Source organism: Podarcis cretensis (genome assembly GCF_951804945.1).
Source record: "Podarcis cretensis genome assembly, chromosome: 6".
NCBI classification, from domain to species: Eukaryota; Metazoa; Chordata; class Lepidosauria; order Squamata; family Lacertidae; genus Podarcis; species Podarcis cretensis.
The window spans coordinates 62,332,935-62,348,154 of record NC_137175.1 but is presented as its reverse complement, the minus strand read 5'-3'; the positions used below and the strand labels follow the sequence as shown (position 1 = coordinate 62,348,154).

The window sequence follows — 15,220 nt, the reverse complement described above, 5'->3', positions numbered from 1 at the left end:
GTACAAATGCAAACAATCAAGTACTCAATCAAATATTCCAAAGCACCTACTTTGTCCCAATACAGTGGTACCTCTGGTTATGTACTTAATTCATTCCGGAGGTCCATTCTTAACCTGAAATTGTTCTTAACCTGAAGCACCACTTTAACTAATGGGGCCTCCCGCTGCCGCCGCCGTGCGATTTCTGTTCTCATCCTGAAGCAAAGTTCTTAACCTGAGGTACTATTTCTGGGTTAGCAGAGTCTGTAACCTGAAGCGTATGTAACCCGAGCTACCACAGTAACTTGTGCTGAAAATTGGGCACCTAATTACAGCCCTATTTGACATCTATCAGCAAGCTACATTGTATCATTTCCTAGGGTTTAGCTGTTCCAAAATGCTAGTCTTTCTGGCAGGAATACTTCATTAAGGAAGATGGTTCTCTGATTCATTCTGTCATAGTTTGTAGAAAGTGAAAAAAAAAATTTCACTTGGGTCCAATTCAGGGGTGGCTAGCCTACGGTCTTCTAGATATGGTTAAAAAAACTACAATTCCCATCCTCTCTGGCTGGGGCTGATGAGAGTTGAAGTCCAACAATGTTTGCAGGGTCACAGGTTGCCCCATCCCTGACAGAGCTCACAAGTTCAGATAATAACACAACTAGTTCAAGCATTTTGGAATAATGGCATCACAGCAAGGGACCCACAGAGCCAGGAAAAATACATTTAAAGAAGCCTTAATTTGTTTTTTAAACATTAAAGAAAAGACCCAGGAGAGCTTCGAAAATCTCTTGGGGCAGCTGCAACCCAGAGGCTGCAGGTTAGCCACCCCGTTTATACGCCCTTCTGAAAATATCTACACATGGAATGGCATGGGAGAGGAAGGAATGACTGCTATCTCTAAATGGCACCCCATGTTTAGCCCAAAGGCAGTGTTTAAAGGAGGGAGGCCTTAAAAAGCCAGTGTTGGTGTTTATTACTGCTTCGCAATGCCCACACCTTATTGAGTACCAGATCTCCTCACAAAGGAGGAAAAGAAGGGGGAACCTTTCCTATTACGGCTTGCTTGTGTTCATCGTGCTAATTTGAATGCTTACCTTTATTCCTGGCACACAGTTTTAACCTAAGACATAAAAGGTTGTAAAAGTCATGTACGGTACTGCCAGGCTACCCTTGTGTTCCTGTCCATCATCCTGTTCAGACACGGAAAGGGCTAATGATCTGTCAGCTAGGTAAATTCATTACCCAGGAGAGAATAGCGCGCTGCTGCTTTTGCCCATTCACAGCAAGGATTTCTTTCGGCATGATGCTGCATCTTCCGAGTCTCACGGGAACAGTTTATGGTTGGCAGAATAGCACTAATAACAACAATTTACATTTATGTGGTTCAGGGCATGCTCTATATTTCTACTCCTAGATCGTTCATACTCCCACTGGCAGATTCATCAGTCAGCATGGAGGAGATGCTGCCCTCCTACTCTCAGGACCAGGTTTCCCCTAGTTTTTCTTTAATGAAAATGGGTCAAGAAGGCTACAATTTGAAAGGAAGGGAAAAGGGGAGAGTGGAAATAGAGCAGTGATAACCAGCCGCTGCCTTGAAGAAAATAATCTTCCGAGAGCCAATTCCAATGAAACATTTTCTTCTATTTGTGGAAGGATGAATTTTAAACAAGCTGGGTTGTGTCCAAAAGGTTCCCTAACTTTGACTCACTACGTCAGAGAAAAAAAACCCCTACCACTGCCAGGAGGGAGCCTTTGAAGCCAGCTCATTATTTGCTGATTTGATTTATTGTGTGACCCACCTCAAAGACTTGGGATGGATAAAAGAAAAGTTAAAACGTATAAAACACAAAATGTGATGTAACCCTTCTACTACCTTGCCTTAGGTTACACAAAGTCAACTGAAATAAATAAATGAGTACGCAAGTTCCAATTTCCAAAGTTAGATTCTGGCTGTTTCCTGGTAGAGATAATTTGAGAAGCAGCTAATAAGGCCTCTTTGTGCATATTTGCAGTCCTTACATAATATTTGTAAGAGGGCATTTTCACTTGATGTGGTTTTTATGGATTGTGATGGAACATAAAATTGGAAACACTGGTTCACTTTCATACGCCACTTCATATGCCATAAACAGCATCCTGAAATATGTTGGAAGGTGGACCTGCATGAATTTTGCAGCAGTGGTCTGTAAATATTTTCTGAAATTCCTGTTCTGCTGCTGCTTTCAGATTTTTGAGGCAAAATTCACGATCTTTTGAATTTTGATGTCTGCTGAGATCTGAAGGGGAAACTGGCTGTACTGGTATTCAGGAGCCCTATGGCGGGTGCCTTCTCTGCCAACTTAAACAAGTGCGGAAAACTTTTCTGTTCTGCCAGCCCTTCACAGGCAGTTAAGATTACATCCCCCACAATGGTCTATTGATGTTTATTTTATTTTAACTTTTTAAAAACTTTTTATGATTTTATTGTTTGGTTTTATGTTTTATATTGTTGTAAACCACTGTGATATATCTTTATGATGCAGTGGTATACAAATAAATAATAAACTATATTGTGATCATTTCTAGATGGCTTGATTCATAAGTTTGCCCAGTAAGTTTTCCAGATCACAAAGGAGAAACCTAGGTACTGTCAGAAACTTATTTCATAGTTTTCTACAAAGTCCTCCTGCCTTCAACCACTGAGAACCACATATTTAAAGTAAGTGACAACTGCTAAGCTTGATATAGAGGTGGGATGGAGTGAATAAAACCAATGTTCCATTACAAAATGGGCTAGTTGCAATAAGGACCTGCTAACTAAAAGAATTAAACTTTGAGAGTATAAAAAAATGCATTTGTTTTGCTACTGAGATAAACAGGACACTGGACTAGATGAATCTTTCCCCTGATTCATATTGGGTGAATTGTGTTTTTATATTTTAACTTTACTTGGTGTTTTACTATTTCTTCTTCATTTATACTTTTGCATTGTTGTTGTAGTTTTGAAATTTTATCATGTAAGCTGTATTAAGAGAGACTTTTACTGAGAACGGCAGACTATAATCGTTTTAAATAAATAAACCAATCAAGCAGGGCTCTTTCTTATAGCCGCGCATTACAGTGTTCAGTTTTCTCTACCAGTACTGCTTCCCACAGTGCAAAACACACACAAATGAAACAAATCAGGAGCAGGAAGGATTTCCTGTGCAGAACTGCCATTATTAAGTAGCAGGAAAACAATTCATTGGTGCAACAGTAAGATCAACAACCGAAAATAGAGTTAGTTACAGATTAAACTGTGTTAAAAGCATTAAAAAGGAACGAAAAGGGAGATCTGTAGCTAGAATCACTACCTCTTTATTATAAATGACTCCAAGGTTTATTCTAACAAGTCACAGGAGAAACCTTCCTTTGTGAATTCAATCTTCCAATCTTGCTTTTTTGGTACTTTCCGAGAAACACACACAGTAGCTTAGAGTTGTGCTTCCCATCTACTTCTAAGACTCCTGTGTAAACTGCCTGGAGGTGATTGTAAGAACTTGCTCAAGAATCATTTGATAAATCACTTGGCATCATTCAGATGAGGCGGAGGAGGAGAAAGAGGTGGCATATTTCATTGCATGCATTCAGCAAAATTTCTCAGTTGTCAAACACCCGCATCTTCTAGGAATACTATAGTATGTAACACATGCAAACAAACACAGTAAATGTGATGGACGTGATTACCAGCATACATGCAGCTAAACACTATGGTGCTGCTTTGGCTGCTGCAACACAAGGAGACACTTCTGCCACTGCAGCTAAAGTGATAAATTATGCTATGCAGTCTGCCTTACGTTACATTTGAATACTTGGAAACTTTACATTCTCCCTTATTACAATGGCATGCCACAACCAGGGAACCAAGTGACCCTGACCCTATTCTATTTTATCTGTTTCCTTTTGTTGTCTTTGCACTCAATTTTTCTGCCAGTATAAGTGACCATACTCTGTTATATCATGCTTCTATTGATAGATCTTGCAAATTCTTCCAGCATCTCACAACTAATAAGCGTGTTGCTATAAACAAAATGATAAGCATTTCCTCATATGGAATTCTGACATTTTGGCCACTAAAGACTGATAACATTAATTTTGGATCTATCTGGATTTTCTTCTTTTCTATATGACTTATTCCAGTTTGGGACTTTCCAGGAAAGTGCAAGAAAGCATCTGATGTGGCATAATGGTGTCTTTACATTGTACAGGGCTGCTGCACATGCCTTGCTAAGTTTAGCTACCATCCTGGGCTCTGTTTTGAAGCCTGCAATGGACTTCAGAATCCATACAGGGTGGAGAAATTAAAAAAAATAATTAATTAATTTTTATTTATTTTTTTTAAAAAATGGTTCAGCAAGACATTTGAGCAAAACAGTTCCATTTATTGCTATCCCCATCATAACCCCAAACTGTGCTCTCATTCACTAAAAGCAGATTTCAGTTCCCTTTTAGGGTTGTTTTAGTACCCAGTTTGCAGACATTTAACATGAAGAAGTCCAGTATACACTCTGACATAGCCTGGCCTCACTTTCGGCATGCCACTACTAGCTCACATTTTTAGGCGACTTGTAGAGAACTGGCGAAGCCCTAACACAGCCACTTGACACAGGATGAAGTGGCATCTGTTAGGCTTTCCCTGTGACTGCTAAAGCTGAATGTGAGCAAACTTTAAATCCTCTCTAAGTCAAAACAGAAATTCTCTTCCTTCTTTCTCTTTCCCCTCATTTTGGCTCTTCATGTGCAGAGGTATAAGAGGAAGAGTCTATAACTGCTAATGTAAAATTCCTCACAAGATGACAGGCCTGCTCATGAGACAATAACCTCTCAGCACTTCTAAAGTCAATGGATAAGCTTTTTATAAGAGGAAGTATAAAAATGGATGAGGAAGGAAGAAACCTATAAAACTTTTACACATACCTCTGTCTCAGAACTCTTCCTTAATTACGACCAAGTAATGAATACTTCTATTAACTGACTGATTTTTAGAGTGCACTTTTATCTACAGGTTCTATATTTACAGTGCAAGCCCTTTCAATTAATACACGAAACAGGAAATAAGTGGCTAATTATTGTATTTCACTGCAAGTAACAGGTCTTTCATTGGACCTGTTAAACAAACGAGTTAAAAAAGAAGCTATGGTATGCAAATTGAGGACAAGGGTTACTGGGTTGACAGCAAAAGATACACTAATTTGTAGCACAGCTTGAGACATTTTTAAGGAAGAAACTTTTTGGGCTAACTGTTTTGGGAGTCTACTGCTGTAGAATCGTATTACATATGATGAAAGATTTACAACTCAGTTTCATATCTGCACAACCATTTTGAACTACAGTCACAGTAAAAAAACAAAAACAAAACAAAAACAAACAAACAATAACTTATGTTTCTCTATATTATCCTCCTTGGAATTCTTGCTGAACAAGTACAGTGGTACCTCGAGTTACAAACGCCTCAGGTTACAAATTCAGCTAACGTGGAAGAGTTACCTCGAGTTAAGAACTTTGCCCCAGGATGAGAAGGGAAATCATGTGCTGGCGGTGCAGCAGCAGCAAGAGGCCCCATTAGCGAAAGCATGCTTCTAGTTAAGAACAGTTTCAGGTTAAGAATAGACCTCCAGAACGAATTTAGTTCGTAACCAGAAGTACCACTGTACAATTTTTATGATTAAATCTTCTTTATTACCTGCCTACAGCATATTCCCTTGCAGGTACCCACTTCTGGAATGGCCCTAACACCCAGCTATCTTCCTGTGTGGGTACAGGATTGTTCTCAAACTCTCCTTCCTTCCATCATTTATTCACTTACAAAGATTTATACCTTGTCTTTTGATAAGTGCCTGCAAACCAAATCCATATCAGAAACATAATAAATAATAAATTGGATTAAAACACCAATAAAGCTTACAATAGATAAACACAATAAACATTCAGCAAGATAAAAATAGAAACTAAACCAATTAAAAGGTCATTTCTAAAAGAACATGAAAACTGAGCACACGTCTCTCAGTGCAGTGAAGCAACCATCAGCCATGCCTAGGAGGAAAGTTCCAGAGTTTGTTTGGCACACGAGAAAAAGCATGTTCTCTGGTAGTCACTCACCTAATTTCCAAGGAGGAGCCACACTTAGAGAAGATTATCTTAATTGATGGACAGGCTATAAGGAATAAATATGTGTTCTAAATGTCTTGACCCTAGTCGGTTTTGAACAAAACCTGCTCTATGAATAAGTTGAGAAGCAAACTGAATGTGAAACAGCATGGAGGTATCCCACTGGACATGTAATAAGTGATTCTTGGATTGTGACTACATATATATGTATGTGTCTGTGTGTATGTGTCCTCTCCTGTCTTGAGAAACCAGATACTTATTTTTGCTACATTGCCTATTCCTTCACAGAGACTGCTAACTTCAAAGTGCAATGAGTATGTCATGTTCTTCAGGCACCATGTGGTCAGGCCACAAACATTTGCTTCATGCTATCAGTACTTTGTGTCAGTATTTGCTTGGATGATTTCTTTTTTATCAGAATGTGTTTCTTGCGGAGGTTAATGGTTAACAGCTGTGACATCCAAAGTGCTCTGTCAATTTGCAGCTCTTGCAACCTGTAGGTCACTGGTGAGGCAGCCTTCATGTTTGGCCTAAACATTGTCTTGAGAACTGACCTTGAAGAAGAGTTTTGGATTTGATATCCTGCTTTATCACTACCCGAAGGAGTCTCAAAGCGGCTAACATTCTTCTTTCCCTTCCTCCCCCACAACAAACACTCTGTGAGGTGAGTGAGGCTGAGAGACTTCAGAAAAGTGTGACTAGCCCAAGGTCACCCAGCGGCTGCATGTGGAGGTGCGGGGACGCGAACCCGGTTCTCCAGATTACGAGTCCACCGCTCTTAACCACTACACCACACTGACTTTCCTGAGTGACTCCCCGATATGACGTTGGATTGACAGCCAACTTCCACAGGAGCTCTACAGCAGAATGGCAATGATGCCAACAGCCAGACTATGGCTGGAATCCTGTGCACACTTATGTCAGGGAAAGTCTTGCTGAAGTCAATGGGAGTTATGTTACCAGTAAACCTGCACAAGATTTATGATCGGGGGAGTAACTGTATAAGACTGACTATAACATAAAAGACCTTTGCAAATAACTGCATACTTCTGACTTTATTACGAAAACATACTAAATATACAATAGCATATCCAAGCTATATGCATTTTAAAAAATATACACTACAGTGGTACCTCGGTTTAAGAACAGTCCTGTTTATGAACGATTCTGTTTACAAACTCCGCAAAACTGGAAGTTTTTGAGAACTTCACCTTGGTCTAAGAACAGAATCCAAACAGTGGAAGGGAACCGGTGGCAACAGGCCTCATATGGAAAAGCGCCTCGGTTTAAGAACAGTTTCGGTTTAAGAACAGACTTCTGGAATGGATTAAGTTCATAAACTGAGGTACCACTGTATGGTAATTTTCACAAATAGCCAATATACAAAAGTACTTCTAGAGCAGGGGAAAGGTTGCTTAGTAGTTTTTCCAACAGTTTTCTATGTAGTCACCTCCCCTGTCCCTCCAACTTCTAGAAATAGGGTTAACAACTTCAGAATTTGGGATTAGAAGCAATAAAGGAAGGAAAACACTTTATTATGGCTGGGTAATGCATGAAGTAAAGAGTGTTTGCTGTTCTTGTGCACAGTGCTGCCATGGTAAGCAGATTGTGGCATAGTGCACTGGTGAGCGCCAATGACCTCTGTACCAGACATGAATCAGTAAGGGTGCAAATCTATGGAGAACATACACTTTGCACAGAGATGGTTTTATGGTTCATGTTGGAACTGATCTTCACCTAGTACATTTATCTTATCAATTGAGTTTTGGTGCTTTATCAGTGAGAAGCCACTTGAAACCACAAGAAAGGTGAACAGATAGCCAACTATTGGTTATGTTAGAGATGAATCATATGAGCAGGAAATTGATTTATTCAAAACCAAGAGTCAAAGCTTTTAATCTCCACTCCTCTTGCATGAAGTCCAAGAGGAAAGGTGGAGCGAACAACCACAAGGCTTATAGTGGAAGTCTTACAATGGGAAACCATGGTTTCCTGTTACATTTGTAATGAATAAATCTCTATATCCATAATTCAGCTCTATTTCTCAGTCATGTGACTGGGCACCCTTTCTACCTACTTTACTTCTTATTAACTCTTTCCTCCTACTAATTTATCTCAAAGGAATAGCTACTCCAGAACTTGTAGTCCTCGAACTGCAATTTAAATATTATAAGCCAAACTGTTTGCTTCCATATTGTGATAAATATGGCAGCTTTGAGCAAAACCTTCTCCTGAACAATATTCAGAAGCATGGGTATAAAGATGAGGTTCTGTAAGAATGTTAGCAAGATGACACAAACCACTTTTTAACTGCATTACTTATCATTTCAACATGCATTCAATTGAATTATGGCAATGCAGTATGAGACTGGGTTCAACATGCAAATGCCAGGAGAGTCATTCTCTGATTTCATCAGTCTCTTTGAGATATTGATCTATCTTCTACAATGAAGGGGCAGCCTTAGGAAAGACAGTCATGCATAGCAATGACATTATTGTAAGGTTAGGGCCAATTTATACATGATACACAACTGCATGTAACTCTCTCTCTCTCTCTCTCTCTCTCTCTCTCTCTCTCTCCAGAATGCAAAGCAGGAATGGAAGTTGAGGGTGGGAAAGAGCTATTTAACACTTTCTGCTTGGGCCATTTTTCTGCTGTGAAGCCAGTCCCTCCAATGTATCTCTCAGCGAAGAGCAGCTTCAGAGTGGTTTTTAGAGGGGAAATAGTATGAGGGGAAAGGATTAAGCTCTCTGTTTCAGCACACCTTTCTCAGGCATAAAACTGGGACATTACCTTGAAAAGTACCGGTATTTGCATATCCTGCTGGGAAAGTTTGAAGTGCCCTCTTACTGATTTAAACCTGCTTAAATGCATGCACATCCCTATCTAAATAAATAAATAAGTGGGTGGATGAATTCTTAGGCCACCTTTATAAATTCAATACTATTATCACAAGGGTTAACAAACTATGGTAGTTCTGTGAGTAGCTGTGTGCCATTATTTAGCACTTTTTACTGTTAGGAAGAACAAGGTGCCTTTCCTTTACTGAGGTACAGTTAAGGAATTGCAACTCAAAGCACAAAGAAAGCACTGGAATTACAATTAGTATCAATTTAGATGCTAAATAACTTTTTTTTGGGGGGGGGGATATAAAATCTCTACATTTATTTAATGAGCAATTAATTCAGTAAACATTGGCGCACAGCTGCACTAATGTATACTGTCCTGTTTGCATTTACATATAAAAGCAGCCAATTCCTTGGAAAAAAAACCCCAACTTTTAAATTTACGGTTAAAACTTGTACTATCAATTTCTGTCTGTCAAATGACAGTTACGCATGATGAGTAAGAGCTTTGCTGGACTTGAACTCCTGTCATGTTCTATTTCACTATCCCAGCACTAATCTTTGCACAGTTCTATAAATACCATCTCCCTCCTCCTTCAAGAGGGCTTGACTTCTTTTCAAAATGCTGAAGTTTGAAAGGCATACCATGTCCCCATACACACTCTAATAAATTTGATGTAGTTTGATGGGGGGAAATTATGAATCGTCAAGTTTATCTTATTCTTTTTTTAAAAAGACAATGTTAACAAAATGTTTAGACAAAAGCATGCAATGGCATGAATTGACCATAGAGGAAAAAGAGTTCTGATAAGAGAGGGGCCCAGGAAGCAGAATGACACAGATCTATCAAGGCTGAAGACGGGTTAAAGAATGTCTCCTGATACATTTTCATTGCTGTCTTCTACTTTTGTTTGTTTATGCTTTTTAATCTAAAAGAAGTAATAGGAAATCAGGATTTCAAACAACTTCTTTTTGCTTTTTTTTTTTAAAGGACTCGAGCTCCTGCGTTGTGTCTGAGTCCTTGCATGAGAAAAACAATTTCCACTTGTGCAGTGAAACATTCCATTCCTTTCTCCCCCTGCTTCCCAATCTGTTCTTCAGAACAGATTTAGGAGGGGTTTGGGAGGGGGACACATACTGGGAGAAGAGGGAGGGGGTTTCCAATGCACTAGTGGGATTCATTCTGCTTGCACAAGGACTTCCTGGGATTCAATCCTCTTCGACTTGAAATGGCGCCCAGCTCTTCAAATATCGCGTGTGTTTTGCTGCTGCTTTTACTCTCCTGTGGCACATTCAAGGAATAGCTGGTGCAGTTTGCATCTTACTAATTTGTGTTGCAGAAGCTACTCACCCACAATATTCCATACATTACGAGGAATGCTGAACCTATTCTTAATGAAGATCTAAAGCAAATCTGCTGACTGGGAAAGGCTATGTTCAAAATGACACATGCTTAAGTCTCAGCGAGGAAAGTAACAAAGTGTCATCACCCACCTGACTTCCCCCCAAATCAACTGAGCTGCTCAAGTGCTTAAGTCAGTGGCTTTTGTGTGTGTTCATCTTCAGCACTCCAACAGTACAGTTCTTGCAGGTCCCATTCAGTTCTTGCATGTCCCAGCCAGCTGATCCCCTTCCTCAAGAAAAAAAAATACTCTTATATCGGAGAAGAGGGAGGGTGGTAACTAGCAGTGAAGGGTGTGTGTGTGATCAGTAGGTGGGGATTGTTGGGCTCTGCTGACCTTGCTAATCACAACCAACTCCACACAGCTCAGGTAAGGCACTTGCTGCTAAGAGACAGTACAAGTCTAATTTTGCCTGGGGAAAACCCAAACAGATATGGACTCAAAGAATCTAAGGCAGCAACAGGTACATACTTACCATTTTCTGGCTGGTCCTTGATATCAGCTTCACTTGGCTGGCTTGGACTTTCAGACTGACTTGAATCTAAAAAACATAAAAATGGCCAAAAATTATAGTAATCGGTTGTGGAAATAAGATTTCCAAGCTCCAGACTTTAGATGATATATATTGCAATCTCTCTATATTTCCATCTGATAGAATATACAGTATTATATTTTCACTGAACTTTAATGGAGTAATCAGATTACATGACATAGTTTTCCATTAATCAAACTTTGTTGTAGAATAGATTCTACAAAATCTGAAACCAAAATTCGTAATTATAGAAAACTTTGAAAAACCATGCCGTCAGACAAAGAATTTGGCTTTGTAATCCAGTGTGGGTTTGGAGCATGTGAGATTCCTTAATACTGCAATGTCATTATTTTTCAATAGCCTAACAACTTGCTGTTGAGACATTAACCTTTTCATGTTTGTATTATTAACTACCTTTGTATGAAAGTGCAGGCTTAATCAGCTGCTTTAATTCACAGAAGCTTCTGAATAAATTTCAGCCTGAATAAAGAGCTATGCCTGTTCCTAAACCCTAGAAACCTCTCTGTTTCTTGATGCCAATGCCCCAGGTTCCCAGAGCTGCAATTCCCAGGGTTGGCAGACCTCGAAACTTCAGAAAAGCTGGGGATCACACCTGCTATTTCCCTTTCTTCTCTTAACCTGGGGGAAAAGACAGCTGGTGGAAGAGCTTCCCATACCTGTGCCTTTCTGAGACTTAGCCAAAAATGCTCAGAAAAGCCATCTATTGCTCTCTTTAAGTGGTGAACTCAAGTGGTGAATGGTGATAGATTCTCGTACCAAAAGAGGACCTTGGTGCCAAAGAAGAGCCAATGAGAAACAAGAAGGAATTATCAGCAATGCTCTGGGAAACCTTGAGGTTTCCAGAAGTACAAGGGACATTGAAAATATCTGAAGTGGGCAATCCCACGAAAAAGAAATGGACCAATGTCATCTGAGCATGCTCAGTGCTCAGTAGTCATGACTGCTGAGTGTCAGCCGGAAGAGAAAACCAGGAAACTGTATGTGTGAGCCTGCAGAAGGAATGGAATGCCCTGCTTCAGCCCCCTGCAATGTATAATATTATGGAAGAAAGCATGGCTGGCTGAAACCAGCATTTTGTTACAGATCTCCCTTCTGTCTAATTGGCATTGATAGAGAGAAGCTTATGCTTGTGGCAACCCTTGAGTTGACTTCACCTTGAATTTCCAAGGTGCAGTGAAAAAGTCTGAAATTTGACCACATTTTAGAGAGAACTCCACACAAGATCAAAAGGTCATAACACCATACTGTGATTAAATTGAAAAACTTACTTCTATTGCTATGAAGTGATAACACCGCCCTTGAGGTATTAACAGCATGAAAGAAGAAGTACTGCAGATGACTTTGGGTCAAACTATGATAACGTATTACTTTTTGAAAAGCGTGCTAGCTTTTAAGCTAATGAATATTTTAATTATCAGACTACCATAAAGAAACTTTTGATACTCCATATGGATTCCCACCCCACTCCCCGCACCTCCTGTCAATATGCATTTGTTATACAATGGTACCTTTGGTTAAGAACTTAATTCATTCTGGAGGTCCATTCTTAACCTGAAACTGTTCTTAACCTGAGGCACCATTTTAGCTAATGGGGCCTCCTGCTCCTGCTGCCCGATTTCTGTTCTCATCCTGAAGCAAAGTTCTCAACCCAAGGTACTATTTCTGGGTTAGCGGAGTCTATAATCTGAAGCATCTGTAACCTGAAGCGTCTGTAACCTGAGGTATCACTGTAGAGTAAAATAGACAAGCCCGTATCAACTAAGAAACTATAGCTAATTAAAGTACACGAAACAATGTGTATATTTACAATTGTACATCTAAACATCTAAAATAAGTTTCATTCAAATGCATTTTTTCAATGTGTGTTCAGTTGAACCAAACTGTTAGTGACATAGTGGATTTCAGAATTAGTGTCTTTATTGCCAAACATTAACAAATAATTTTTCCTTGATTTTTCTAAAGGAAACGAAAATGATTAAAAAAATAAACAACTCATCTAGCACTGTGCCAAATTTCATTGTTGTGAGATAGTATTATTATACTGTCATTTAAGATGAAATGGCTTGCACGTTAAAATTCTAATTCTGTAATCCTATGCACCCCTATTTAGGAATAACCCACATGCGACCTACATCTGAATAAATGTGTTTATGACTGGGCTGCAGGAGTTGCTAACTATTTGTATGCTATTCTTTTAAATGCTATTGGGTCACGCTGTTTTGTTTTGTTTTTAAATTTATATATAATTGTATACCACTTTTGCCATGGAAGGCTTAGAGGACACACTAGTCAGGAAGCAAGACAAGAATCTTATCATTTTTTTTAAACAAGAACAGAGCAGCAACATGTTATAAGGTTGCAATAACATGGTTTGTTTTTTTCTGACTACAGCATCATTATGCTTTTTCAGATCTACAAATGTATTTATTTTCTCAGTTGTCTTGATATCTGGGACCAATGGTTCATGCTACAATACTTCCTATTATCACATTCCTCCATTCTTTCCAGCTTAATTTCCATTTTGGGGGGAGAAGGGTATTGAGATTCTGCATGCTGTCCGTATGATTCATGCTTTGGTGTAAGATATGAAAACAAAGTCCACAGGATCAATGTCCCAAAACATTCTGTTTCTCCAACTCTCCATAGTGCCATTTCGACAACTACTGCATGATTTAGGAGATTATCCAGGTTATGGCTTCTGAGCTCTTTGATGGAAGCCAGTCCTCCTATAAACTACATTTCTCTTGTGGATGAAATGGGCATCAAAATTGGTCAGAACAGTCTCAGAGTTGTGTTTAAGGCCTACTTCAGCAAAGATGATAGATTTGTAAGCATTGCAGAGTTTTGTGGGTGACATGGTATTTCTATTCAAATCAAGCCATTACAGGATTATTATTTCTGTGTCTGCTGCAGAAAATGGTGCTAATTTTCTTTGTCAGAAATTGGTGCATTGAAAACTTGACCTCCCATACCATGGCATGGAGCACTTAGAGGAAACAGCTAGGAAGCTAGACAATATTTATTGCCCTTCAAAACAAAAACAGCAGCATCAAGAAACACCCAACTATACTGGAGTTCAGTGCCTTCTAGGGTCTAAAATATATAATACTGATTGACATGTACAATTACAATAATATCAGAATGAAGTATTATATATAAACAAGTAATGTAAAAGGATATTATGATATTATGTTGCAAACAAGGAATATAAAATTATACTATGTTGTTCTTGGATATGAAATACAATAAAGCTTGGATGTCACAAATTTATCCCAGTGTTTATACTTTTTCTGACCTTCTTTTTTCATCCTGGCTATCTTTAAATTTATTCTGTTTTTGAAAAGACCCTTCAGTCTTTTCGGCTACCATCAGGATTAAACATGGGAACTATGGCTCTGAAGAAAGCAAACTACCAAAATGTTTCAAAACAAAATATAATTCTGTTTCCTTGATTTTTATTCAGATACTGAAGATGATTTGACACAGTCAAGAGTTTCAGTGTTTGGTTATTAAAGAGGAAATTCACAGAGCAGTCCTAAAAATGCAAAGTACACAGCAGAGGGTTTTCATTTGGTTCACACACCACAGCCCTATTCAATAGTATGCTGACTGTAACTTCCCTATTTTGGATTGCTAAAAAGATAACTCAAATCCAGCTTTTACAGTATATTACACACTTTGTGTTCTGATGCACACAAAACATATCCAGTGAAATCAATGTGCAGAGTAGATAACATATTTAATTTATGTAAATGAAAGAAATTTTCATCCACATTTGAATTAAATTAATATTACTTAATATTATTACTTAATATAAATTCAGGTTAGCCATTCATTTATTTTTTTTCTCCCTCCACACACACACTCATATACACAAACACACAGAGGCAGAGTTATATTCCACCACCTACATAAATTAAGAATCATGCAAAAATGCATAACCATATACATACTAAATTGGTGTTCCCCTCAAAGCAGGTTTTATTGCTGTTAGGGTAGGTAAGATAAATAATTATAAAATTATTATGAAAACAGGGCAGTTCTGATCCAACTAAACATAATAATTTTAAAATCTCATTAATGTCAATGGAAGAAAGTTAAACATATACATAACTCTGCCGCTGAAATCAATGGGATTTAAAAGCAGATTGTGCCCGGTATTATTAAAGTGAGACTTTAATTTATTACAGATGGAGATAGAGCCATTATAGTGAAGTAAATTATTAGTCACACACATCCAGTAATCTAGTTTGAGGAAACGTTTGCTGGTGGATTCCAACAAATCATAAACATCACAGTATTGGAAGGT

At 38.6% G+C, this 15,220-nt stretch overlaps 1 protein-coding gene across 9 annotated transcripts in view; it reads right to left on the bottom strand.

The window, feature by feature from the left end:
- The window catches only part of NFIA (nuclear factor I A), a 418,489-nt gene that overhangs the window by 113,181 nt on the left and 290,088 nt on the right, over positions 1–15,220 (bottom strand). For all 9 annotated transcript variants that reach the window (XM_079982118.1, XM_079982123.1, XM_079982117.1 and 6 more), the window contains exon 3: positions 10,834–10,899. In XM_079982118.1, the coding sequence (XP_079838244.1) occupies positions 10,834–10,899 (66 nt within the window). The remainder of the gene's footprint in view (positions 1–10,833; positions 10,900–15,220) is intronic.